The 27,593-nt window shown below is 54.0% G+C and overlaps 1 protein-coding gene across 1 annotated transcript; it reads left to right on the forward strand.

Moving 5' to 3' along the window:
• The first annotated feature begins 292 nt into the window (after positions 1-292).
• On the forward strand, positions 293-27,299 carry LOC143164637 (Krueppel-like factor 5). The gene is made up of 5 exons (XM_076347486.1): positions 293-578; positions 15,836-15,883; positions 19,001-19,904; positions 23,452-23,511; positions 26,916-27,299. The coding sequence occupies exons 1-5, from the start codon at positions 414-416 to the stop codon at positions 27,092-27,094; spliced, it is 1,356 nt and encodes a 451-aa protein (XP_076203601.1). The 5' UTR covers positions 293-413; the 3' UTR covers positions 27,095-27,299.
• The last annotated feature ends 294 nt before the right edge of the window (positions 27,300-27,593 follow it).

The raw sequence follows: 27,593 nt of genomic DNA on the forward strand, positions 1-27,593 counted from the left end.
CGAGAGCCGATGCGCCGTGCCAGTGCTGCCCGGGCGCCGTGGCAGAGCATGGCTGACGGCGAGGCTCCCGGCCACCCGCTCGCTCCCGGCAGCCTTTTATCTGCCGTTGGCCCGGTGGAGCTGCCGGCGGGGCTATCGGCGGGAGCCTGATTGGCTCGGCACGGCCTCGCCGCCGCTTCCAGGTTGGCGTTCCTCCTCCCGCAGCCCAGGTAAAGCCTTCCCGCAACCCGGCACCTGGCCTCCCAGGATTAGCAACTCGCTCTGGCTCGCCTCTGCCTTCAGGTTTTTTTTTGCCTTTCTCCTCCCCTTCCTTTCCCCCCCCACCTTTTTTTTTTTTTTTCCTTTTTTTAATATTATTTTTAAGTAAGATTTGTTTTCCCCCCGGGGGAGTGGGTGCGAGGGGCGTGGGAGGAATGAGCAGCGGGCTGGTGCTGCGCACCCCGTTCCCCGAGGACGCCTTGGCATTTACGCCGCTGAAGCCCGTCACCATGTCGGGGGAACCCGGCGAAGACGCCCCCGTCTTTGAGGACATCAAACCCCCCGCCCGGCCCCTGGAAAACCCGCCTGACCTGGCGCAGGTAAGGCGGAGGCCGGCGGTTTGCTGTGGGGCAGCGGGAAGGGGCCAGCTTCGCCCGCTCAGGTGCACGGAGGCTGCTAATGCCTCCTGCAAACACAAGCGTGGATTTTGACTTAATTCTGCTTTGTTTTTCCGCTCTTTGCTAAAACACCTCTGTTGCTTTGTATGCTCGTGCTTCCCCCTCCGCCGGATTTTCTCTTGGGCGTGTTTGGTTTCATTTTTTTTTTTTTTTTTTTTCCTCCTGCCTTTCTTCGAAACGCCCTGTCGCCCGTTTTGGAGGAGAGCCTGGGTTTTGCTCGCTCCCCGAGCTGGGGCTCGGTCCCTCTCCCCTGGTGCCAGCAGGTGAGGGGGGTCCGAGGGGCTCTGCGCCGCTGCTGGCTCGCTGGGAAAGACGTGGGCAACAGGATCGCTGTGTCTGTGCGTGATGGGGGGGGAAAAGGGGAGGTAATTTTCCGTTTTATTTTATTATATTTATTTTTTCTGCCGCCATGGTGGGGAAGGAATGCTCCTTGAAATTCCCTGTCGGCGTCCCCCCCCCGCGCGTGCTGGAGATAAAGACCCGGATAAGCAGCTTTGGGGCTTTGCTGCACGCGCGCCCCTTTTGCGCTCCCACCCCTCTTGCACGCCCACCCCTGTCCTGGGCCATGGCAGAAGTATGTTCAAGCCCTGCTGTACATCCCAGGCAAAGGGGCAAGGCTCCTCACTGGTGTTTTGGGTGATGGACCCCTCGTCCCACCATGAAGAGCCTTCAGCTGCTCTTCCTGATGGGAAAGGGAGTGAGCCAGGCCTGCCCCCACCCCGCTGCCGCTGCTTTGGCCCCTTTTCCCCCCCGGAGGAATGGGACGAGCTGGGGTGTGGGGTGCCCGGCACCGCCAGCGGCTAATGATTAACCCCGCGCCCCGTGTCCCCAGCGCCATTTTGATTGGGGCGGGAGGGCGGCTCCAACCCCTCGCTCCACGGCCACCCCGCAGGGACCCAGTCGTCCCGGCCGCCGTTCCTCTGAGGACCCCCGGGAGGGCATCCCCGTGGTGGGCGGCTACAGTTCAGCACGGGGCAGGGGTTGGGGCTGTGTCTCCGCTGCCCACTTCCCCTCTCCCGGCATCACTGATGCCCCAAGGGCCAGTTTTGGGGCTCCGTCCTTCAGAGGGAGGTGGCGAGATGAAGGCAGCGTCTCCATTGCCGTATTTTCATATGACGCCCTGGCAATCCGGCATCCACAGCGGCCATTGAGCGGTGGTCGTGGACGTGGGGGTCAAAATGGGGGGGAGAGGGCCATGCAGCACCCTCCTCCTTCCCCTGCGGTGGTCCCAGTTCGGCGCCTCTCCCCATAACCCCAGGGCTGTCGGAGCCCCTGCCCCTCCGCGCCGGGTTTGGGTGGGTTATCTGAAGTCGGAGGGTCGGGTGGTGGCTCTTCAGAAAGGTGTGGGTTATCTCTGGGGCCCGTCCCCGGTGCGAAAGGGCGGCAGCTCCCTGTTTGCTCTGGGGGGGAGGGCAAGGTTTGCTTTCTCTCCCCCTTCGTAACCCCGGCTGCCGGGTGGGATTAGGCAGAGGGGCTGGTGCTCGCCTCACACCTTGGCCATGGCTGTGGGGGGGGCGGATGGGCAGCGGTGCCTCCTGGCTTTGGCCAGCCCCGTGCCACCTCTCATCCTCCTCGTGGGGGACGTGGGGATGCAGACCCCACCCACGGTTGGAAACACCTTCATCCCACGACACCATCCTTGCTGCCCTTCAAAGGCAAGAGGGGTTTCTCACCCCGGTTTGGTCCCTGGGGCAATGCCACCCCACCACCGGTTTGCTCCGGGGTGGAGGCAGCCGAGGGCGGGCCTCGGGGGTGGCCGATCAGAGATGTCATCCCTTTGCCGTAAGACCATCCCGTGTCCCTTTATGGACAATGGGGTCCCTGGGATGGAGGCTGGAAAACTGCAGGGCTGGAGCTGAGCACCAGCTCACCCGTGCTCCGTGCATCACCTGCCCAGTCCCCAACAGCCACGTCGGGACTTCTTTGCAAACCCACCCAGGGTGAAGCGTTATGGGTGGCAAAACCCTGACAGCCCAGGGCTGGACCCAAATCTCCTGGGGAGGAGTTTTCCGTGTGTTGGCCCCCTTTCTCTTAACGAATGCCAAAGGCTGTGGTCATAGAAGAGATGCTGAAGAAGCTGCTGTAGCTGGAGGGTGGAAAAGCTGGATGGCTGCGCGTCTGGGAAACCCTTTGCTCCGGGAGGGTGTTTATCAGAGCAGTTTGACAAGACTTATGGAAAAGGCTGTGACCTGTCAGAGCTCCAGCACTGGCTATCGCCCACAGGGCATTTCCCGCTGCTCCAGCTCTCCCAACTTCTGTCTCGCTGATCTCCGGCAAAGAAAGGAGCAAACTCACAGCTAATCTCTTTATCTTGCTGGTTGCAAAGTGCCCCCCCTCTCTCCACAAATTGCTTTTCAAACAAGAGTGGAAGGTGGGAGCTATTTGCTGTTGAAAATTTTATTCGATCCGAGTCAGGTGGAAATAGATCCTTTGTGGAGTTTACGATTAGTTTTTCCCTTTTCTCTGCCTTTCCAGCTGCCCTGCCCCAAATTAAAAAACAAACAGAAAGAGAAAAGAGGAGAGGAAAGGGCTTGTGAGAGAAAAGCACTTTTCCTTTCTGATTTGAGTCAGGTCGGCCAGAAACAGAATTTTCCCCTTTTAAATCTCAAGAGGCCGATGCTAGAAGGAAGGTAAAAAAGAATTATAAATGAAACCAAAAGCAAGGCATGTCCAGGGAAGCATTTCAGAAGAGGAGGAGACGTTCCCTTTGTGTGGCTGTCAGGCACCCCCCGATGAGCAAGGGGGCTGGGGGAGCACCGGGGCTCATCTGCTGCTCCCACCTTGCTGCCCTTTGCTCTCCAGGTCTGACGAGCCAAAGCAGCTCCCGGGCACCTTGTTGTTACCTGCGGCTGGGGAACCCTTCTGGGATCATCTGCTGCTTGTCAGGAGGGTGACTGTATCCCTCTGGGCTGGGCTTGACCTCACGGTAGATGAGTGACCCCACCGCCAAGTCCTCTAAGCCACCCCATCCCTCCCGAGCCTCCTGGAGCCACCTGTGGCTTTATGCCATGGTCTCCCTCGGGTGTAAGTGTGGTCCTCAGTGGTGCAAGCCTGATCCCTGCTCTCTTGTGAGAGCTGTCCCTGGCCAGACAGCTGCGGTGATGGAAAGTGAGATGGTGAGAACAGACCCAGGATTTCACGTCCTGGAGATGTTTCTAGAAGGAAGGTTGCCAGCATGGTGGGGAAGGAGATGGCACTTACTCTGCTCCCTGCCCAACACGTGCAGGACAGGAGCTGGCTCCTAATGGGCTTTCCTGCAGTTGTGAGGAGCATGAGGTGCTGGTGAGGTGGAAGGGGTGGCCCGCGCTCCTCTCCATGTTTGGGTTTGCTGCAATTAAGGGGTGGGGAGAATGGGGGTTATCAGGGGTGTCAGCCCTGCCATTGCCTGCTGGGTACAATCGCCTGTCCTCGAGGATTTGGGGAAGGCAGTGCCTGTCTCAACGGGTCATACCGGCCATGAATTCAGAGCTGCTGTCTGATGTTAGAGGGTCACTTGGTTTTGCAGCAGCGTTGAGTGAGGTCGGGACCTGGCGAAGAAGCTGCTGAGAAGAGACGTGGACAAAAACCACAGCCTGTCCCCTGGTTTAACCCCTTGCCTACCTGTATCAGGAGCCCCAAGGGCAGTTGTGTTGAGGCCAGTGAGCACCCAGTGGGGACAGAGGCTGTCATGGGTGACGAGGAAGATCCTGGTGTGGCTGGGGATAGCCCCAAGCCAGCTCGTCCTTCATTGCCTCCCTTTCCTTGGGTGGGCTACGCTGCTGCAAGTTGAGAAACGGCAGCAAGCAGCTCCCCTTATGTCCTCTAAGCCCAGTTCCTACCCCCCAGGCAGTTTCTCACCCCTGTGCTTGGCGCACCTCCCTTCTGCCCTGCCCGAGGGCTGGGCGGGGGGGCTCGCATAGGAAGAAAACAGCTCCAGCGTCTGGGAGGTACTTGAACAGGTTAGATGGTATCAGGATGGTGCTGTTCCCCGAGAGCTTTTCCTGGCGCTTCAGATCCTCAGTACCGCAAACCGCATTTCCCAGAACCTCTCAATGGAGTGGACACAGGTGCCGTGGTGTTCCTCTGACTTTATTCTGGCAGGGATTTTGCATCTGGTATCACAGGAGAAGCTGGGCCAAGCATTTTTAGGTGTGCTCCAGCTTTCTGGACAATGCAGGAGCTGTTTCAATCCTGCTCTGTCCCTGCGGGGCTGTGTGCGCTGTGTCCTGCATCTCATGGGTCTGAGCCCCTTTGGCCACACCCTTGTCATGAATGTGGCTGCGCTGGGGTGATGACTAGATGGTGGCTCTCTCTTGGACCAGGGATGGGCTTTCCTGCTCCCTGGTGGTCCAGCATCTTGCACAGCCCAGCTGGAACCAAGATGATGGGTCCTGCTCGTAAAGATGTGGTTTGCGTCAGGGCCAGGAAGGAGTCCTGCTCCACTTCATTTTTAGAAGAGACATAGAAGTCCACAGCACAGCTGTCAAGGAGTGATTCATTTCCTTGGGCTGTCAGGAGTTGCATCCAATGAATGAATTCAGCTTTTCTGCGGGGAAAGGGGAGATGGTAGCTTTGGAGTTTTGCTCTGGGCCTGTAATGAGATGTTGACAGCTTGTTGTGGCTGGGGGTAGCTGAGCCCAGGCATCTTTCTGCAGTTTAATGTCACTCCTTGGGTGCTCAGAGGGGACTGAAAATACTGTGTCCTCTCCCGGGGTGCTCCTTGTGCCCAGCACACTCAGGAGAAGAAGGTCACGCTGCTGAATGCGGCCCCAGGTACGGGGACACCACAGACACGAGCTCAACAGGGCAGTGCCTGTTTTCAAAGCTGTGCCCGTGTTTGAGGACAGGCTTTGAGCTCGCGGTGTTGCAATGTGAAGGTATTCCCCTGCCTATCTCTGCCGGATCGTGACGGTGCAAGGGGACTACACGGGCTTCGCACCGCCACGTGTCAGACAAGCCATGATTCACAACACTGGCAGGAGCCGTGTGCTGCTTTCAGTCCTCACCCATCCTTTACTCCACCAGCTGAGCAAGGAGCTGAGCTCAGGCCTCTGCCAGAATCCCACATTTACAACTGTGCAAACAGGCGTGGAGATGGAGCAGGCTGGCGTGATCTGCCGAGGATTCAGAGACTCACTCCCTTCTTCCTCTTTCTGAGCGGCTCGGTCCATGTAATGTGCTTTTGTGGGCAGTGTGAAGTCGCGGTTCTTCACTCCCTCTTGGGTGGCCGGGGTGTTCTGCCCTCTGGGATCCTCCTGGCTTTGCAGAAGGGCTCAAAAATGTCTATGCATTCTGCAGAAGTGCAGAATTTTGCTGTGCAAAATTCATTTTCAAAGGGTGCCAGCGGCCTGTGCAGGCTCGAGGGGTGTGCAGAAACAGATTGGCGATACAGAGATGTCAAGTTAAAGGCTTGGCAAGGAGGAACAGGCTCACTTGTTCCCTCTCAGCACAAGTCAAGGTGGTGGGTTGGCAGCTGGTGCAGCTGAGCCCTGCGTGGCCGGGGGGAGCGATCCTTTCAGGCTGCTTTGCTTTGGGATCGACTGAAGCCTGATGCTTTCAGGACCAGGCCGCAGATTTGCAAGTCTGATGGGCTCTCTGTCTGGCAGGTGTCTGCAGGGCCACAGGGAATTAAGCTAGAGTCCCCAGAATGGCTGAATTTGTCCCTCTACTCTTGCAAGAAGACCCTCAGGGACAGTCCCCCGGCAGGACGCCTGCCTGCCGCAACCCTGTGTCAGGGTGGTGGCGGTGGTGGTCTCATTGCAGATCAGATCCTGTTGTGGGAGCAGGTCCAAAGTCAGCGGGGGGCGTAGCATGCTTTGGACAAAACCGATGTTACCGGTGAGCCAAAGACCGGGAAATTTGGGGGATCTCACCCACCGTGTTTGTTATTTTATTTTTCTTAATCCCCCAAACCCACAGACTTCCCTGGGTGTGTGCGGGTGCGCATGCAAGTGCTGCTGGAAGCAGACAAGGTGTAGGATGAAACGGCTTGGCCGAACTTTGAGCTCGCTGGAGCACAATGGCTTTGTCTGGGTGGTACAAAGGCTGATTGTTCTGCCTGGGGGAAGTTTAGCTCGGCAAGGTGGGGAGCGAGAGAAAGGGACAGTGCCGAGAAAGAAAAAGATTACAGGTGTGCTGTTCCTTTTCCTCCTGCGCAGCCCTCGCTGGAACCTGTTTTCCACTTGCCGACATGGGAGAGGTTGCAAATTAGCTAGAAAAGCATGTTGTTGGGTTGGTTTTTTTTTTTTTTTTTTTTTTAACACTGAAAAGGCAGGTATTTAAGGGAGGAAATGAGCAGGGGACTCCGACTCCATAATAAATGCAATGGATTTCCCTTTATCGCTCTTCCTGAATGGTCTGTGGGAAGCAAACGCAGTCATCTGAAATTACTCACGAAGGTCTAGGGTAGTGCATTTCTGGCCGGTGCATCATCAACTGTGAATTTTCCCCTCTCAAACCTGTTTGGTCAGCTACCTACGCTATTTTGTTCTCGTTCCCTGGTCCAGTGAGTTCTTTTATCTAACCCATCCACTGCAAATAATCACACTTACGACCGTCTTGTTAGCTGAGCCCCTTGATTAGAATATTTGCTTTTCTTGGGCTCCATTGGTGAATTACATGAGTCACAGGGTACAGTTGGTGTTTGGGGATTGGATAACTAATGTTTACAATTCAGATGTTCTCAGAACTTGAGCTAGCATGAAAACTCTCAAAAAACCCCCATGGGCTGTTTACCACATCAAAGAGGTTCAGCCCCTTCCAAGCTCAGATTGAAACTCAAACAAAGAATCTTTCATTAAGTTCAGAAATGCTTAGAGAATTCTTTGAAAATTACTATTTTTTAATTTTTTTTTAATGTGATGGGGACCTTCAAGTTTCCACCAAGGACAGGATTTGCAAGTATTAAAATGCATTTAATGACCTTGCTCTTTGTAGTATTTCCAGTACAAGCAGGAGAAGAGAATGGTCCCAGTACAGCTGGTCCGAAAACACAGGTACTTAACACTTGCAGGAGAAAAGCATATTATCCATCCGTTATCACGTCTATCACATCTAAGGCGATTTGTCTCATGAATCTGAACCCATCCTGGAGAGGGCAGAGATATGTGGGTACCTACTCACCCACAACCAATCCAGCCCATCATTTTAATGCTGCCTGTACAACATTATCGTTTTCCATTTTGCTGCTTCTCAAGGACAGTCCAGGGAGCTGAACCCAGGGGCGGCTGAATATATTCAAATGAAAATCCTTCTCGCAATGAATAGAAGGTTTGATGGTGTTCTCTAAAATGTGGAAATGACCGAAGTTTGTTAAACTGAATGGAAAAATAGGAGCATCTCCCCTTCCCAACTGATCATTCAAAATGCTGTTGTTTTAGAACATAACGCTTCATTCTGAGCAACTTTCAATATTTGGCGTTTCTGTGGTTCTGCGTCGTGCGTTTGGGAGAACTCAAAATCATTAGCTTGGCTGACTCTTTGCCATCACCCCTGGGACACGATGAGTGTCACAGCCCTCACGTTTCCCAGGGGCTGGCAAACCCCAGGCTCCAAAATGCTCTGGCTGGAGCTTCTCCAGGGCTCGGTGCCTTCTCCACGGGAACTGTCAGTTGCCTGTTATCGGCCTGTGCCATAATCATTCTCCCTTAATTAACAGCAATTGGCAATTCATTTCTACACAGGGAAAATGTGGAAAGAGAGGGTTTAAGCTGAAGGGGATGGATCCCGAGGGAAATCTTGGAGGCTTTCTGCTCTCAGGCTAACAGAAGGACCCTCCTAGCAGCTTGGAAATACATAGGGTAGCATGCGTGGCAGAAGGGGCGGCAGCAGGCGGACCTGCTCCAACGTCCCCCTCGGAACCTGGTTCTGGCAGTATCTTCTTGGCCTTGTACTGTGCTAGGTGCTGTGCAAGCTTGGAAGAAAGAAGTTGGCCCAAACAATGTTTTCACCTGCCTTAGGGTTTGTTTTGTTTTGTTTTGCTAACTGGTTTGGCGAGGAAGTTGAGGGCCACAAGGACGGTGGGATTTGCTGTCCGCAGGTGAAACCTGACCTTGCTTTTCCCAGACGTGCATGGGGTATTGGGTCTGCCTTGCGTGTTGTACTGGGAAGAACAGACTTTTTGGCCTGTTTTATCGCTTGCTGAATGCCAGGAGGACTTCACAAGCCCGAGCAAGCAGCGAATGACTCACTCCGCCTTTGTCAGACCCTGCCCTGGGAATGTGCTGCTTTTCTTCTCATCGGAGGAGGCGAGGTGATGAGTGTGAGCTTTTAGAAGGTTTGAGTGAAGCGGAATGAATCCCACCCATAACCCAGCTGGGGAAGCTCCCTATGAGCTCTAACAGCCTCTCCCATGTCACGCTCGGTTCAGGACCCGTGGCACGGATGTGTAACCAGAGGGGAGCTGGAAGGCTCGAGGACAAGCCCAGTGTCCTATGGCCATGCAATAGCTAGAAACAGGTGGATAAATTTGTCCAGGTCATCCTGGGGAATGGTGACATCTAAGAGCCTCCATCTTCTCAGATTCAGGGGAGAGGGTGTGCTGCAGCAGAGGCTGCAACCGAGAAGGAGAAATGGAGCTGCAGGTGGGTCTGCTTCTAGTTGAAGGGGGGCTGCATGGCTATCCAAATTCAACTTTTGACTGAATGCATGCATAAACTGGAGGAACGCATGAAGTAGCTCCAAGCCTCCTGGTCTTCCAGGATTTGAAATAACATTAGATCGTTTCATCTTCCCAGAAAAAACATCCAAATGGCTGTACCAGCTCACACCAAAAGTCTACCCCGCTCAGGCCCCTGCCTCCAACAGTGGGTGCCCGCTTAGCTTGACGGAAAACCTCCAGTTGGCTTTGATGGGCTCGACCCCAGCCTTTGCTGAGCAAGAGCAGCTCAGAAATAGAAAGCTGTGTACGAAGGCACGACTCCCTTAAGTCCTCACGTCCTTTAAGAGAGCTGCCCTCCTGCAGGGGCAGAGCAGGGAGCAATGGGTGAGGAGAGAGGGCTGTCCCCGTTTCCCCACCTGCCTTCAGGCTCCATCCAGCGCCGAGGTTGTGCGTGGTCGGTCTGCAAAAGGTGAAACCAGTGCAGAGACACTCTAATGTCAACCTGGGACCCCCCACCCCAGTCTAGACCTGCCTAAGGCCAGATGGGCTGAACGGCCACTGTGTTCAGTAAGGCCTAGAGATGGTGCAGCTGGGCCAGAGCTTTCTCCAAGCTCAGTGTCGCCAAGGTCTACCCTCCCAGTTATTTTTCAGTCCATTTATGGCTTTACTTTTTGAAAGGTTTCTGCTTGCTCTCTTAAAGCCCGCTGGAGCCTGGCTGCTCCAAGCTGCTCCTCTTCCAGGCACTTGACCTTGGAGTTGGATGAGGGTGTTTTTCCTGGTTTCTTTGGCCTTTGGGATTGCTGACTGTAGCGGCATGATTTCTGTGATAAATAACCAAGGTAGATTGCCTTTGAGTGAGTCTTTATCAGTTGTCGGAGGAAAGGTGCTGGTGCAAACAGAGTCAGCTAGTCTGCTGGAAATGTTGCTGCCTACTGGCTCAGCCAGAGGCCAGCCAACCTCCCAGCTGCCCACATCTGCCTTGATGGTGACTCTTGGCCTCAAGGAAATTCCTTGTTTCTGAGAGGTGATAATTACCTTGGGTAGTTCAAACACAAAGGCAGAAAAGAGTAGCAGAATAACCCTCCAGGGCAGTGTGGCTCAGCTCCTGGGCCATCCATGAGCTCCTGGCAGAAACCTGGAGAAAGGGTTTATCTTTGTGGCCTTGTCCTGCTCCAGGAGCTGCTCTTGCAAGTGGAGAAGTGTGACAGCTTCAAGATGGAAAGCTGGTGGGATAGATCACCTCTGGCAGCCTTCTCCATGGACTCCAGAGAGCTTGCACAGAGACTTCAGCTTAGATGCTCACTTTCCAGGCAGCCAAAGGTAGTGAAGATGAATCTTGCCCCACTGCGTGTAATGCAGACACAGCTGAATGCTTCGAGGGCAGCACTAGTTTCTTGGAGCTGCTCCTAACCTCTTTGAGACAGAGCAAGCAGAGGAGTCCACCCAGGGCCTTCTGCAGCCCAGCACCCACCTACATAAGCACAGAGTTCGCCTCTGCTGCCTGCAATGCTGCTTTCTTATTTACAGCAGCTAAACATTTGGCCCTGTGTGTACTTGAAAGGAAGAACCCCGGGGGTTTCTTTGCTAATCCCGTTTTGCAGAGAGTTCCAGAAGACTTGAGGAACAAACAGAAAATAACGTCGATCGAGGTCAATATCAAAACCAAATGATCAGAGAAACAAATATTTACTCAAGTAAATATTTAACTAGGAGACAATAAATGCTGATATTGAACCAAATCTGTATATAAATACAGTCTATTTATAACGTGTTCCTTTAAAGGGGTACTGCCAGGTACTTGCCATGGTTTTTGATTGATGATTATCCTCCCCATTGTTTGCTGATTCCCTTGGAGGCTGGAGTTTCATGCAGGTGCATGTATGAGAAAGAGACTGTACTGCATAATCCCAGGGCCCGGACAACAGGCGCAACCGTTGTCCCACGCATGCCTGTGCTCGGGGAGGGTCCCTCGCCCCGAGGAGGGGACCCCCTTGCACCCGGAGCGGGTCCCCTGCCGTTCCCCCATCCCTTGAAGCCCCACGTCACAGGGTCGTGCTGCTGGCTGACCTGCACTGGCGAAGCTGGCGTTTTGCTTGCACCCCTCTCCTGAAAACTCTTGGCATCAGTGACCAGCACAGCACTGCGGCTGGGGCTGGCTGTGAGCAAGAGCCTGAGACCCGGCTGGGAAGGGGGGAAGCGGGCTTGATGCCTCCCCAGCACTGCAGAGCGGGACTGGGGGGGCTGCAGCCAGGCAGGGGCTGGGGCAGGGCTCGAAGCTGCCAAGTACTGAAGAAACTGCCCCCCACCCCGAGCCCTTTCCCCTGCAACCGCTCCCTCTGCCAACTTTACAAGCTCATTGCCTGTTTAGCAAACATTGATTTCTCTCCTTGTTCTCTGCTGCTGCCCGTGTGGTGACAACATCTGATATTTCTATGGCGGTTTGTTATTTATCAACTTCAGATTAGAAAGCGTTTAATCATGGGAAAGACACGTCCCGCCTCCTGCCTCGACAGCCTGCAGTGCCTAGCGCTCTTCTAACGATGCTCGTGGTTAATCGCTGGCAAAATGGCACGGTTGGCTCAAGCGCCGTTTTTTTCTGCGTCCTCCCAAGAAATGTTTGTCTTGGACTCTGCGTGTATTGATCGATGTCCTGATAACGCCTCACCCTGCCTTTGACGAAATCTGAAAGAGGGATAGAGGTCTCCAAGGCAGGAGGTTCCTGCAGGATTTATGAAAATTGGCCAATGGTAGAGGGGGGAGACTGGTGTCAGTGCCTATTAGCCACAGGAGAATCCACTCAGGGGAGAGCTGGTGGAAGCAGGGCTTCATTGTCTGCTTTCTTCATTGAGCAACTGGCTTGCAGGGCTGTTTTTTTGATGATTTCACAGTGCTGGGTGCTTCACAACATACAGCTCTTTCAGAGGCTGCTGAGGTTATCTTGCCCTCCAGGGAATTTCGGTTGCCAGGTCCCAGGTTCGGATGTGCCAGCGCTGAGCGTAACACGGTCCTGCTGGTCCGGTGACACAAACGGGTGCCCGACAGCCTTGTCGGGAGTGGACAAAGTGCTCGTTCTGACCCCTTTCCTTTTCCTGCTTGTTTTTTTTTTTTGTCTTTCTTTTCTCTGGCAAGTTGAAAAGACCCTCCTCCGGGGTCGGAAATAGATACTATGACTTTGAGGAGAAAATACCACAGGAGTTCAGTGCTTTTATTGTATGAAAGGCTATTCTTATTGGCTTTCCCTTCCTGGCCAAACCAAAGATCCCAGTTTGGACACCTCTAAGCTCACAGAAGTTTTGTTGATGTCTGCTTTGCCTGTATTTCCCCTTTGCTCACTTTTTGCCTGAGCTAGTGACCTATGACTCCTGTGACGGCTGCCGGAGCCCTTGCCGATGCAGTTGGTGGAGTCTGGGGCATGCCCGCCTCCAGACCTTGTAATTCATCCTCGTCTCCAGTGATTGCAATGATGTCATTGCTAGTGACTATAGGGGAAACTGGGCCACTGAACCCACTAAAGACCTAGTGGCTCTTCAGCTAGAAGGCCCTGGAGGCTTTCTCCGTCAAGTCACGGTAGGTATCTCTCTTGCAGCATTGACATGAACTGAGCTCCCTGGCTACGTGATAAGTTCAGTCCTTCTCAAAAAGGCAAGAAAATGGTTAATTCCCTGCCTGTGGCTGGCAGGCAGGGAGGAAGGGATGGGCTGATCTTTCCAGGTCATTGCTGTCTCATGTGAGCCCACCGCAGTGTCCTCAGCTGCCCTCTCCGGAGCCGCCCCAGGCAGGGCTGCAGCCTGCCACCAGGATGCACTCGGGCTGGCCGAGGAGTCTGCAGAGACCCAGCATCTACGGGGTTTCCTCCTGGTGGGGCCTGGTTTGCCCTCAATTGCTTCCTTTGTATTTGTGCTGCTTACCGTGGCAGGTCTGGAACGCAGACGGCTGGCAGAGCAGAGGGTTTTCTTGGTCTCCTGGTGTGGTTGACCCCAAAATGAGGGATCTAGCAGCTGGACGACCACTTGCAGGCTCAAGCATTACCTGCGTAGGAGCTTGGCTGAAGTATGCAGGTGCTTCTGAAGCTGTTTCTTCCAGTTGATGCGGGTGATGGGACACAGCTTGCAACCCCAAAACCCCTGTAGCTCTGACCTGGAGGTTTCATGTTTAAGCATCTCCTCATGCTTCCAGGCATGAAGACCACATGGAGACCAGTGGGTCTCCAGGAATGGCAGCTCTCAGCATCTCCAGCCTGTTTGGCACCTGTCCTCTCAAGGCCATGTGGCTCTGTGGTCTATCGTGGCCTCGCAAGGAACATCCTCCGTTTAGATGCAGCTCCCAGAATATGAACAACTCCAAAATGGGAAAACTGAGTCCATTGAGTTGGTTTTGCTGGGTTTATGTGAGGGAGAGGGAAGCCTGGGCTGGTTTCTAACCCTTGCTGGTCTGACTGACCAGCCTGACAATGTGTGCATGACCCCAAACTGGGAGGGCGAGAAAAGGCTTTACCACAGTCTTGTTGAACTGGAGAAATGGTAGAGTTTAGGGTGGAACCTAGTGGTTATGGAGGAGAAAATGGGCACACTGGAAGCAAGCAGGCAGCAGCAGCTGCAAGAGAAGGATGTGGAATGAGAATGGGGCACAGGCTGACACTGAACCCACAGAACGCAGATAAATACTGTTTTGGGATTTGGAGATAACTCTTCCCCTTAACTTGGTGCTTGAGGACTGTAGCCTATTTTGGGCGCTGACCTTGGAGAAAGGGTCTGGGTCTGGGTGAGAGATGTGAGAAGAGCCCTCAGCCCTCTGTGGAAAGCTGGGGGGAATCGAGGCAGAAGAGAGGCATGCAGGGCATTTGCAAGCACGCTGTAGTGTGTATGGGGAATGATAAAAGAGATTTAAGTCCTGGCAAAGTCTTTCCACCTTGGAGATTGCTAAGCACAGGAATGGGCTAGGTGAAGCCAAGCTGCAGAGAAGGTCCTTGGGGACCCCGCTGCCAGGGGTGGCTGGGGTACCTGCTCCTGCACCTGAGGAGGTGGGATTCTCCCAAGTCCGCTGTTGGCAGCAGTGTGATGCCGAGAGCTTCACCTCGGAGGGGCTGGATCTAGCTTGCGGTGCTGCCACACTTCCACCGGGAAGCACGGTCCGTCCGAGCCCTGGTGGCGTGGATGAGGCTCTTCCTGGGGAAAGCTTCTCGTATCCTTGCTCTTGCAGATGCCATGGCCCGTGGCACGGGGAGCTTGTTAGGTGTTGGGCAGAGGAGTTGTGCCTGAGGCCCTGGGCGTGCAGCTGAGCATGGCGTCTCCTGGCTATCACAGCACTTCGCGGTGGGTGCCCATTCCAGGCAGGGGGTGCTGGGGCTTGGCACAGCCCCAGGTCTGCACCGAAAAAAACCTCATGCGTGACTTGAGTGAGTGTTGCAGGCTCAACCCTTGATGCCTGCTCCGGTGGTTTCCAGCCTGTTCTCAGGGCACAGCATGAACGTTTCTGCCTACCCCGAAGTAGCCTTTGTAGATGGGAGCCCTGTGGGAACTGGGAGAACTTACCGGTTTGACTGGGCTGGAAATCTCTGAAGGTCTTTGCGCCATGCCGCAAAGCCTCCTCTGGAAAGCTCTGTATTTCTCAGCTATCTTTTCTTTCCCCGCGAGAAGCCCAGAGTTCACCAAACCTCGCAGCCAGGCTGAGCTGCCGCCCAGCTTCACCAAGAGGCTGTCCTCCTTGGGCAAGCTCCAAATGCCGCGGCAGATCCCGCTCTGCCTCTCGGCGAGAATTAAGATGTAAAAAAGAGGGACTGGCTGCGTGAGCTGGGAACCGAGTCCCTGCTCATCCCCGCAGCGGGCTGCTCTGTCCCTCCTCCCACCCCCCCTCCCGGACAGGTGATGTTAAACAGGAAAGAAAGACCAAAACAGCCAAGAATCACCGTTAGTGAACAGAGAGAAGGTGATGTCAAGGCGCAGCCGGCTCCGCTCCCACCTCCGGGCAGGAGGAAAATGGAGGTCATCCCTGCGCTGGCTGGGCGGGCTGAGCCCTCGCCCGCTCTTCCTGCGGCCTCCGAACCCCCGTCCCCGTTTCTGCACGCGAGGCCCGGATTTGGCAGCCTGTGGGAGGTGGGCGGCGTCCCCCTGTGCCATGGCCCCGGGGGCGGGGGGCTGAGGGGGGTCCCCCCCCGCCGGGCCGGGAGCAGCCAGGGCACATGCCCGGGGGGCAAACATGGCTCCCGCCCAGCCACGCCCACAGCGGGGCTGGCCACGCCCACAAGGGGGGGCATCGCCCCACCCACTTCAGGGCTGGCTCCACCCTCCCCCCCTTTCACTGCTGGTCCTCCCGTCCTGCAGGTGGCGACGCAGAGGCAGGGGGTGCTCTGGCCTCGTGCTGCCTACCGACCGTCATCTGCCTCCATGTCCGGGGGTGCCGGGCGGGAGGAGGCGCTGGTGATGGCGGCGGGGACCTGCCCGCCGGCAGGGCGGGCGGCTTGAGGCCCTGGGGGCTGTGAGGGGCCGGGGAGGTGGGAGGGTGAGGCCCTCCATGGCCAGGGGTGGTGGGGGAGGCCTGCGGGAGGGGGTGGCCGGGCCCCGGGGGAGGCCATCCCACTAACCCAGCCCTGTCTGCCCCACAGCTGCACCCCATGAGGATGGAACAGCGGATGCCGCCACTCATTCTCGAGGTGAAGCGCTTTCCTCATTCCTCCCTCTGCATGCTTCTGCCCCTGTTGGTGAGAGGTACCGCTAAAGCCCCTAAGAGATTGAGCTGGGACTTCCCCCCACGCACCCAGCCCCAGTGCAGGCCACCCAGATCCACTGGCGAGGACATGGCGGCACCTCCGCTCCCTCCTTCTGCCCCCGCCGCCAGCCTGGGTGCGTTCCTCTTGCTTGTGGTGTCTCCATCTGTGCAAGCCACCTGGGCGCCTGTGTAGCTATCTGTCTCCTCCATGTCTCTCGTGTCTCCATTAGCCGGATCCCCACTGACTGTGAAAGGAGCCGTGAGTGACAGCTAGATAAGAGACGCCTGCATTCAGGACACTTGAGTTGGATCCCACCCAGACATGTCAGCACTTAGTCATCCCAATTGTGCTGACCATGGGCCGAGTTGGTTTTGGATAGAGCACTGGCTCGGAGGCGCTTAGGGAAATGGCATGGTGTTAGGTGTCAGCACCCAGCATGAGCAGTGCCAGAGCGGGCTAGGGTTGCTAGGTGTTTCTGGGCCACAAACAAGCAAAGTGCCCCTTTCTCCCTCTTTGAAGGACGCTGGGGCCCTTCAGGTCCTGTAGGACCTGTGACACAATCAGCAGCATTACGACAGTCTGGATTCCAGGGGGGTGGGGCCCTCACCTTCCTGGTCCTGCACACACCAGTGGGGCTGCACCTACGGACAGGGCTGGTATCCTTTCCTGTCCGGTGAAAGCCCATTGCTTTTGCTCTGCTGACCAGCTGCCCCTTAACACCCCCCTTCCCCAGGACCCTGGGGCTGCTCAGGATCAGAAGTGGGTTTATCAGGCTTTAATGGAATGACAGGAAGAAGACTTTGCTCTGCAGGTAGGGGTGGTTGTGAGAGAAAAGGAGGCTGGGAGACACCGAACAGGGGGGCAGGCAGCGGACAGGGGGACTCTGGCTGAGAATGCAGGTTTTGGATCTGAAATTAGGGCCCTCCATGCCTTTCTACATTCAATACACCTGCCTGGTCACCTGCCATATAAGGACCCACTGGAGCTGGGGGGGGGAGACCTTCCCTTGGGAACTGAAGGTGGGAAAGTTAAATGCCAGAGATAAGGGAAGTGTAGAAGTAAAAGGCATCCAACACCTTCCCCCTGCCCCCACTCCTGGCAAGTGGGTCATTTCATTGCTCAGGTATGTACGGCATTCAGAGCCTCTGGTGCTACCTAGAGCAAGCTGACTCCCAAGGATAACAGTAATATGCCAGTGTGGGTGCACAGGGCAGGAGCACGCAGGGTTCAGCTCCAAAGCTTTGGCGTGGTTCTCCCTCGGGCAGGAACCCAAGCTGGACACTGCACTGGGGAGCAGAGAGGAAATCAGGGTTTTGGACCAGTCTGCAAGGACCGAGTTGAGGGTCTCTGATTCTCTTCCCTGCCTCCCGCTGATGCCTTAGCTTTAGGGTATGCCTGAGTGAGGGTTTCCTCACGGGAGCATGGTGGGGGCTGTTGCTGGAGGCAGCACCGCCTTGAGCAGAGGCGGTTAGGTGAGGATGTGACACAAAGTGAGCTTGTAGTGCCAACACGTAGCTTCCTTTAATGAGGGCAGGGACTATTCAGGGCCTGCATGTTCATTGAGGACGGATAGGATTTACAGCACAGTGTGTACACACACCAGTGCGGCGAGCACAGCATAGAAAACACAGTCCCAGTGCAGTGTGCTTGGTTCCAGTGCAGCGTAGTACTTCCAAGTCCAGCTGCTCTGAGCTTCGACCCATGTAGAAGAGGGTGTATTTGTGGCACGTACCTGTGTTTGGGTGGAAGCCAGCTTACCCATGCGTTGCCAGTATGGCCTGCAGAGGTGCAAAGGCTCTTTGAATTAGCTGGAAGCACAGGTGATATGTTTTGCTGGAAAGGGCGAGGAAATCTCTTGGGTCCTGTCCAGCTTTGTTAAGAGCAATGAAGTTGCAGCAGGGATGACTTTGGCCCATTGCACTCCAGTGACATAGTTCAGAGCCGTAAAACTCTCGGCTCAAGCGTGCAGGGTGTGGGGCAAGATCAGCTTGCTCTCCTGAAGTGCGCTGTAGGTTCTGCCAGGGAAACCTGGTGGTTTTGCCAGCTCCTCTACATATGAATGAGTCTACGAGGGCTTTGCAATGAGCTTGACACATGGATAACCACATAATTAAAGGCTGTAGCTTTATAGAAGAGCATTAGCGCTGGTATCTTTAACCACAACGAGCAGAACTTGAGTCATCAAATGCCAGGGGATGAATTTCCTAGCGGATTGCTCCATCAGGTTGCTGAATTATTGGGCCAGGATCCAGTGGGATGCTGCATCAGACATGAACCAGGAGGGGAAGAAACCTGGCAAGCGGTGATTGTCTGAGCTAGATGTCCTATTTATTATCTTGGAGGACCCAGACTTGTAAAAACAGCTCTACAAAACTAGAACTAAACCAAAGGTTAGGTGAGGGCTGAGTCACTTTACCAAGACAAGGCAGTAATAGTACGCCTGGCAGTTTCCATTTTAGGCTCACAGTCCACTGAATTAGTGGCAACACCACTTAGATTTCTAGGGCTATAGCCAAAATTACTCTCAATTAATTAAAGATATTGTCCTAGAATATTCTCAGTTAATTAAAGATATTGTCCTAGAATAAAATGCAATACATCTCAGGCTGTTGAGTTTAAAGGAGACCAGAATCGGCATGTCTAAGGTGGGCTGCAGATCCAACGTGCCCAAAGCGTGAGGCCGACTGGAGCAGTTTCTGATTTCATCCCATTTCTAGTGTTAACTTCTCATTTGTGTGACCAAAGCTTTGTACCTAAAGCTTGGCTCTTCTTTATCAGGCTATATTTCTCTCGTAACTGCATCCTCTGCCGAGCTTACCCTTTGTTATCAGTGCAGATAGGTAGGAGTGAAGTGGGACAGAGGACAGTGGGGAGGCTCCTGAGGAGCCGGTGGCTGAGTCAGAGACTGAAGCTAAATCATCACAGCCTGTGACTCCTGGGCTGCTCTTGCTGCTCTCTCGATTTCCTGCTAGCTTAAGTACTTGTTGAACGTTGGTCTCCCACCACCAGTGTGTCAAGGTCACTCTTCACAAGTTCTCTTGTCTGTATTTTTTGCCATAGGCACGGTCCGAAATGGATAAGTACCTTTCAAACGAGGTGCCATCCATCCCAATGATAGCAGACAAGAAGTACCGCCGGGAGAGTGCCTCCGTGGTGGATGAGTTCTTCTCCACAGAGAAGCCCACTTCTACGCCGTACAGCGTGAACATCAATGTGATTCTGCCAGACACGACGCACCTGCGCACTGGACTTTACCGGCCACCCAAATCCATGACGCCATTCCCACAGATCAAAACAGAGCCCGGCACCAGCTTCGCCCAGCCCTGCTCTTCTGCCTCCGGCTCCACACAGACCCTGCCCGACTTCACCAGCGTCTTCAGCATGCCCCAGTCAGTGGCAGTGAACAACATCTTCATCAAGCAGGAGATGCCCTCTGAGATCCCCTTATCCACCAATCCACAGCAATCCCAGCTTTACCAGATGCCTCTTGGCAATGGAAGCGCTGACATTACCACTCTGACGTCCTCCTCCAACAGCACCACAGCCATCAACAGCCTCAGTGGTGTCACCATGTCCACAGGTAACACCATGTCCAGTGTGGTCCACAGACCTGTCCAGCCAGGAGGGCCAGTTAAGCAGTACCCACATGTCTCCCAGGGACAGGGGAACTTCAACATCTCAGGGCAGTTCTACGCTGTTCCAGGGGTGAACCTGCCCCCTTCACCCCCCAACTCACAGCCTGGCAGCCCAGAAAATCAACCCGAGCTCATCAACACCATCTCTCCCCCACCATCCTATGAAGCCACTTTTGGACTGAAGTTGGTCCAGTCATCCCAGGTTCCCCCAGTCCCCAATGGCCTTGGGACCCTCTCCCAAGGGCACATTGTCATGCAGCCCCCCAAATACAACAGACGCAACAACCCTGAGCTGGAGAAAAGGAGAATCCATCACTGCGATTACCCAGGTATGCTCACGGTTGATGTACTGGCTTGGCTTTTGGGAGGGTCTCTTCTTGACGCGCTGAGGCTTGGGGCTGCCTTGGGCCTCCGCAGGAGTTTAATCTGAAATCACTTTGTCCGTCTGCGTGATGAAGGGAGCTATGGAGCTGGGTGGAGAGCCCCAGGGAAGTGCAGTTCCTACCACCACCAAGGGAGTAGAAGAGGTCGATCCTGCCTGTGCTAGATGATGCCTTTTTTCTCCCCTTCCCTTTCCCCTTCGCGCTCTGGCAAAAGCAAGCCTGACTGTGAGAGGCAGAGAGCTCCTGCAAAGCATGGGAATGCTCCTGGAAATCTGCTGCCTTAGCTGCCCGTCTCGCTCTGGTCTTGCCTAACCCCGAGCAGCCGCGTGCTCTCCACAGATGGCTGGCTTTCTCACTGACCTTTCCTTTCCCACTCTCCTATAACGGGTGGCAAACCATGGAGTAATTTCCATAAGCAGCCTTTATGGTCTCTCTCTCTGTAGCCCCAGTTCTCTTCTTCCAAAGAGGCAATGTGCTGAATATCTCTGCATCATATCCTTCAGTGGCTTCATGTATTGCGTCAGGCTGGTGTGGAAAGGCATTTCAGGGTAATGATCAGCCCGGAGCTGAAGCTGTTCCCTGTGTGTCACCTCATTGCAGGAGCATGTCCATCTAAAGACCTGTAATGCCTTGGCAGGAGGAGATCTTGCAGGGTTTCCTGCACTGTGCACAGAGAACCTGTGGGACCCACAGCCGCAAACTCTCATTCATGCTGTGCGGGAGAGAAGCAATCGTGTCCCTAGCGAGAAACCCCAGTGACACCAGTGTGAGGGCTTGAAAATTGCCAGTCCTTGTGCAGGGACACACACCTCCCACTTCCCGGGCCGAGCCCCAGCCATCGAGCTGTTGGGGATTAGCAAATAGTTTTCCCATGGGCGTGTGTGAACTGGGGAAAGTAATTTCCTAACAGCCTCCTGCAAGATTTATGTGCTCTTTCCATGGTACAAGAGCGGCTGTAGCAGGTCTGCCCAGAGGCCTGTCTAGCCCAGATCCTGTCTCCAGCAGTGACCCGAGGAAGTATATAAGAATAGGACATGTTTAGAGAGATCATTCTATGCTTACACCTTCCCACCCATCCTCTGGCAACCTGCAGATTAGGGACTTTCTGAGCCAGAAGCTGCACCCATGTTCTTGTGGTTAACAGCTTGTGCTGAATTTTTTACCTTCTGCTGGTCATGGTGGGAGACAGATTAAGGGTGTAAGTGGACCACTGCTCTCAGACGGACCCCTCCGCTCCTGTCAGAACCAGTCAGAGCAAGAGTCTCATCCTGCAGGATGCGTTACCAAGGCAAAGCTCGCCTGTTTTCAGCGGGATTTTGGCCTGCACAGGAAGGCAGGAGCACATCTGTGGTGCAAAAAAAACCCCCAAACAACCTGTGCTGAATAAACACTGGGTGGCTCGATAGTGTGTACGTGCAGAGGCAGTGGCGGGCTTCTAATCCTTCACACTGAGGTTCAGCTAGAGGTGAAACCAGTCAGGACTGATGGCAGGGGCAGCAGGTCTTACTGACGTGGTCTGCGTGAGGAAGCAACAGGAGGCATGCCGAATTCACACCGGTAACTGGATGAACAGGGGAGACCTGTTTGCAAAGCCCCGATCCAAGTTTCCGGGTGGTGGCCACAGCACTTCTTCCTCTGCGTGCTCATGGGGAAATGAAGCTCAGCCGTGCCCTGCTCTGGCTTCTCTGTGCTGCGCCCTCTGGATTTGGAAACTGCTCTGGGTGCTCGGATGGCTTTGTTTCCGTGCCCAGCAGGGAGGCAGTCCTTGGTCTCATGCATATTCATCTCCTGAGGGACCTCTGAGGCTTCAGAGCATCAGAAGCAAAATTGAACTGGGTCACCAACCCTTATCCCTCCTATCATGGGGAGGGGAAAGGCAGCTAGCTGCTCCCGCACCTCTTGAGCAGGACAGGGCAGAGAGCTGATCTTGTGCAAGAGGCTTCTTTAGGCTGTATGGAAACACTGGAACAAAAAATATGACTATGTTGCTTATGCAGGTGATAGAAATTAAAATTCATATTTTAATATTCTTGTCAAAACACAATGAAGCAGGGCCATAAAGGCAGCATGAGAAGCTTTACTAAACTTTATATAACTGGAATTTTCTAATGGGAAAGCTGCCCGTTGGAAAAGGACCTGGGGGTGTTGGTCGACAGCCGGCTGAACATGAGCCGGCAGTGTGCCCAGGCGGCCAAGAAGGCCAATGGCATCCTGGCCTGTATCAGAAATAGTGTGGCCAGCAGGAGTAGGGAAGTGATCGTGCCCCTGTACTCGGCACTGGTGAGGCCGCACCTCGAACACTGTGTTCAGTTTTGGGCCCCTCACTACAAGAAGGACGTCGAGGTGCTGGAGCGTGTCCAGAGAAGGGCAACGAGGCTGGTGAGGGGTCTGGAGAACAAGTCTGATGAGGAGCGGCTGAGGGAGCTGGGGTTGTTTAGTCTGGAGAAAAGGAGGCTGAGGGGAGACCTCATCGCTCTCTACAACTACCTGAAAGGAGGTTGTAGCGAGGTGGGTGTTAGTCTCTTCTCCCAAGTAACAAGCGATAGGATGAGAGGAAACGGCCTCAAGTTGTGCCAGGGGAGGTTTAGATTGGATATTGGGAAAAATTTCTTCACCGAAAGGGTTGTCAAGCATTGGAACAGGCTGCCCAGGGAAGTGGTGGAGTCCCCATCCCTGGAGGTATTTAAAAGACGTGTAGACGTGGTGCTGCGGGACATGGTTCAGTGGTGGACTTGGCAGTGCTGGGTTAACGGTTGGAGTCGATGATCTTAAAGGTCTTTTCCAACCTAAACAATTTTATGATTCTATGATTCTATGAAATGAGGAACTAGCAATGATTCATTTTGAGACGCCTGTTGAAACTTTTGCCAAAGTCACGGTGTTTCTGTTAAGAGCCTTTCTTTGATTAAACCTGTTGTTGCTGATCTTCTGAAAAAACTTCCCGCTGGCTTTATTCTGGATCCTGAAAGCCAAGCTGTGGCTCCACAGTGTACCTGGCGTTTCCTGCTTCCTGGAACATTTTCACCACATCTGCTGGGGCTGGGACTATTACAAAATACATCTTCCCTCCAGCCTTGCAGTAGTGATATCAGTTTCGTCTGGAATCCAGAAAGACAAGCGGCAGCACAAAGCCAGCAGCTAACGGTGGTGAACTTAATGTTTTCATCCTGCCTCAAAGACCTGGTTGAGGAACGGGGGATTTGAAAGGCTGTGCCTGACTTTTCCCCTCTGCCCCTAATTCCCAGCACAATGCCCACGGGTGTCAGGATTGTGTGGCAAAAGATGGAGTGTTGTAAAGGTCTGTCTGTCTTGGAGAACAATGCTCTTTAGTTACTGCTGAAACAAAACGGGTATAGCCAGGCTTATCTGCATACTGTTACCCAGAGTGCTTTTCAGGCCTGCTCTGTCCCTAACCTCAAATATAAATGTTCTGGGTTTGTTTGAGGAAGGGCCCCTTTCTCACAGGAAAGTTGTGTCTTTTCTGTTTTTGCAGGTTGCTCAAAAGTTTATACCAAGAGCTCCCACCTGAAGGCACATCAGAGGACTCACACAGGTAAGAGCACCACATCATCAGGAAACTTTGCCAGCCTACACTTCTTATACTGTGCCTGATAATGGCGGTGGTGATAATGTCGCTGAGTTGATTACCTTAATCTAGGGTGGTTATTGGGGTAAGGAGCGCAGTTAAGTCTATCGATGTTAATGTTAAAAAAAGTGCAATGGTTGCACTGGTTTATAGTGACTGCTCACTGCTGTGTGCACTTGCTTGCCTTCTGGAGGGATGGTCTAGAATTTAGGAGCACTCTTGGAGGCTCTCGAGTCGATGGATTGGGAGGAGGGGGTGCCCCCAAAACCTCTCTCACTCTCAGCTCTTCCTTTGAGATCTCCCAAATCCTAGCCAGGTCTGATCCTGCTTAGCCTACAGAAAGATTGTGTAAAGGCATGTGGTGTGTATATATGACCTCTGAGGAGACAAGGGCTGTCTCTTTTGAGTCAAGCGCCCCTGTGGTTCCCAAGGAGAGGAATGAGCCCCTCGTATCTCCTTGTGTACCAGCCACACGGACCATTCGCACCCCGTGCTTGTCCCCTTAGCAGCTGTCAGTGGTGTATCACTGGAGCTGCCAAATACACGTACAGAAGGGCTCCGAATACATGTACAGAAGGGCTGTGCCCTCATTCCTGAGGGCGAAGGTGCCGTGGGCTGCCCTTGCTGGTGTAAACAGGGTCACTAGCACAGAGGAGCTCCCACCACTCCCACCACAGCCAGCTTCCCCGGGGTAAACCTAGCTCAGTGGCACTTGTGCATTCAAGCACAGGTCTTCTCATTAAGGCATTTATTATACCTGAAACTTTATCAGATCCCCAGGTAGTCCAGGAACCATCAGTACCCTCATAAATCTCTTTTATAGAAGGGCTGATCTTTACTGAAAGCAATTAAGCTGGCCCAGAGTTCACTTTTCTTTTTTATTAGCAACGAACAAAACCCATCCTGAGGCTGGGAATCAGTTCTTGCACTTGGCTCTGTTCCGTTTTCGTCTTATCAGTCCTTCGAACAAGCCAGCAAAGAATTTTTCTTTGTGCATGAGGTACAATATTTTTTTGGCAGGGCCTGGGTAGGAGCAGGCTGGAGAACAACACGGAAGGGGTGGAAGAAAGGAACAGGAAGGACGTTGTCCCGGCTCCGAAAGCTGGGTGGTGATAAGCATTTGTCACAACAGCAATCTGTATTCAGGGCTACGCTAGGGCTCTCGCTTTACAATTAAACATCTCTTTTCCCCTTCTGTTCGGAGCACAGGTCTTAGCTCTGTGCCCAGAGATGCGACCCATCTGAGACATGCACCGTCCTTACAAGTCACAATATAAAGATGTGTCCAGGCAAACTTGGGTGGTTTTTGAACCCAATAAAATGCAGTCATTTTCCCAGATTTCCCAGTAATTGGGCTGGAAATCCAAGTGCCTTTGCCTCCTTCCACTTCACTTGCTGTAAGAGGGAAGGGCAGAGGGGTGAAGGAGGATGTGACCTGAGTAGTCAAGAAAACTGGTGGTGTTGTGGGACGGGTAAAAAGAAGGGAATTCAAAACAGAGAGCCACAGGCAGGCAGGCTCAGGGTGTCTGCGTCCAATTTTTGAAGCCTCCTGCTTTGCTTTTGAGGCCTCAGCCTCGCTGAGCACAGCACCGGAGCTGCAACGGCAGGGCCCGTCCCAACTGCTGCCAGCGAAGTACGCTCGATGCCGCTTCAGCTCCACCACTTGAAGGGTTAATAACACCCTTTCTCTCGATTCCTCGCCTGATGGCAGCTGGGCTGAGAAGTACATGATCTCTAAGATCTTTTCTTGTGGTTTGCCCGTTGCTATGGGCTGGGCTGTATTCATCTCCTGGAGACACCATTCATTTCCTGGGTGCCATTGTGAGATTAAATATATAACCCGGTGGCTGCTCACCCGCCTCCCGGGGGCTGGGAATGCCAGTTTGGGTCCTTTGTTTGAGCTTGCCCTGCCGTGCTGTCCTGGGAGATGGAGCCAGCTCGTGGGACAATGAAAAGCATTTTGTTTCTATCCTGGAGATCAACCTGTTATTGTTTGAAACTAAAGGGCCTTGGTAGGGTTGACCCAGCCAGGTGACCTGGTTGGGACAATGTCTGTGGCTGCACAGTGCAAATCCCGCCTTTGTCTTAGCACGCTAACGCAAACCCCGAGATCCCCAGCGTGCCGTAAAACATCCAGCGTGCTGCTTGTAAATTGACTTTAAGTTCTCTATTTACCCGAGCTATAAAAAATACACCGCTCTCCTCCCCGTGGTGCAGAGCCCAGGGGCTTTTTGGGGAGCAGGCTGTGGTCTCGGTGCCCTGTCTCCTCCAGGTTCACGTGTCTGTGCTTTCATATTTTGTCCGGTGTGTGCAAGACACGGGAGATCTTGCTGTGGCTGAATGTTTTCTGTGTCCTGGCCAAATCCACCGCCTGCCTAGCACACAGGCTGCGGGGAGGAACATGTCAGAGCACGACACGCATGCCTGTGCATGCATGCTGCATGTGTACGTGCATTCATGCCGCGATGGTGCGCTCAGCAATTGGCCGATGAAACGGTAAATATTTGAGGTCGGGAAAGTCAGCACATTCCCTGAACTCTGCCTGCTTGTTCAGGCTGTTAAGAGCGAGGGCTAATATTTGAGAGCACCACACCCATGTGCGGAGAGGCCTGCAGCCAGGGTTCAGCTCTACAACCTGGGCACGCAGGGAGCTGGAAGCGGGCACGGGCTTTTCCAGCCCAGTTCCCAGCTGGCTGAGAGGTGGCACAGTTTAATTGATTTCAGTTTGGGAATAGGTGTGTGTGGGCGGGAGGGGGGAGAGGGCAGAGGCATTACGTCACCCAAATGCTCTGAAGAAAACACAATGTTTTGCGTACAGAGAGCTGCTGCAGGGCTGAACTTTGAGGCAGAGCGCGTTACATGGTGGTTTCAAAGAGGCAAGGCTTTGAGGAAAATTTACATGGCGTAACCCCCTTCTTCCTCCTGATGCCTCCCACCCGTGTATGAGCAGCGACACCTTCCATAGGAATTTTTGGCTTTTTAGTTAAAAAAAAAAAAAACCTCAGAAAATTTTTTAGCCAGAAACGCTCCAAAATCCAACAGGATCTTGAACAGCACTAGAAACCAAGCCTAGAAAGCAAGGCGGAGCGGGGGGCACACGGGCAAGACCTGGTTACAGCAGCTCAACAATTTGTGGTCCCTTGGTGGCTATGGACTGTGTACAGCAAGTGAACCCTGGTAGCGTAAAGCATCAGCATGGCCACGAGCCCTGTTCTGCAGCGGGGCAGCCCAGGGTGCCCTCCAGGGCCTCCCAAGGAGGACGGGCACCTCTGAGAGGACGGGGTGGGTGTTTGGGAGGCCGGGCAGATGCGTGTCCCCGTAGGCTCTTATGGGGCCGTGCTGTGCCTGTGACCTGTGGCTCTTCCCCGCAGGTGAGAAGCCCTATAAATGCACATGGGAAGGCTGCGACTGGCGCTTTGCCCGCTCCGACGAGCTGACCCGGCACTACCGGAAGCACACGGGTGCCAAGCCCTTCAAGTGCCTAGCCTGCGGCCGGTGCTTCTCCCGCTCCGACCATCTGGCTCTCCACATGAAGCGGCACCAGAACTAGGAGCCGCCTACGTTCGCCACTTCTCCAAGAGCAGCTGAAACTCTTTTTCTTTTCCGAGGGGCCTCTCCTCTTCTCGTACGTAGGAACAAACCCATGCTGTGATCAACCGGCAGGGCAGGGGTGGCAGGCAAGCCCCCTCTGCAAGCCCTGTCCCCAACTGTTTCTGGTTTTAAAAGAAATCTCATTAAAAAAGAGTTATAATTTACAGACTGATCTCATGACGAGGCTCCCGGCGGCACTGGGGCGGTGGACCTTGGATTCCAAAGGGCTTTCTTCCAGCAAACCTGCTATTTATTTGTCACTCAGGAGCGACTGTCCTTCGTGTCTCAAGCTCTTTGGGATTTTTTTTTACCCCTCTCAGGGCGGTGCCTTGGGTGAGCCCGAGGAGGGCTGTGACGGGCTGGTAGCCTGGCTGCGCGTGAGAGGTCTCACTTCAAACTGTCGGTGCAATCCTCTTGGACTGCCCCATGGCGTGGCCGTGGATGTGGCACCTCTGATG

Source organism: Aptenodytes patagonicus, chromosome 9 (genome assembly GCF_965638725.1).
Source record: "Aptenodytes patagonicus chromosome 9, bAptPat1.pri.cur, whole genome shotgun sequence".
Taxonomy (NCBI): domain Eukaryota; kingdom Metazoa; phylum Chordata; class Aves; order Sphenisciformes; family Spheniscidae; genus Aptenodytes; species Aptenodytes patagonicus.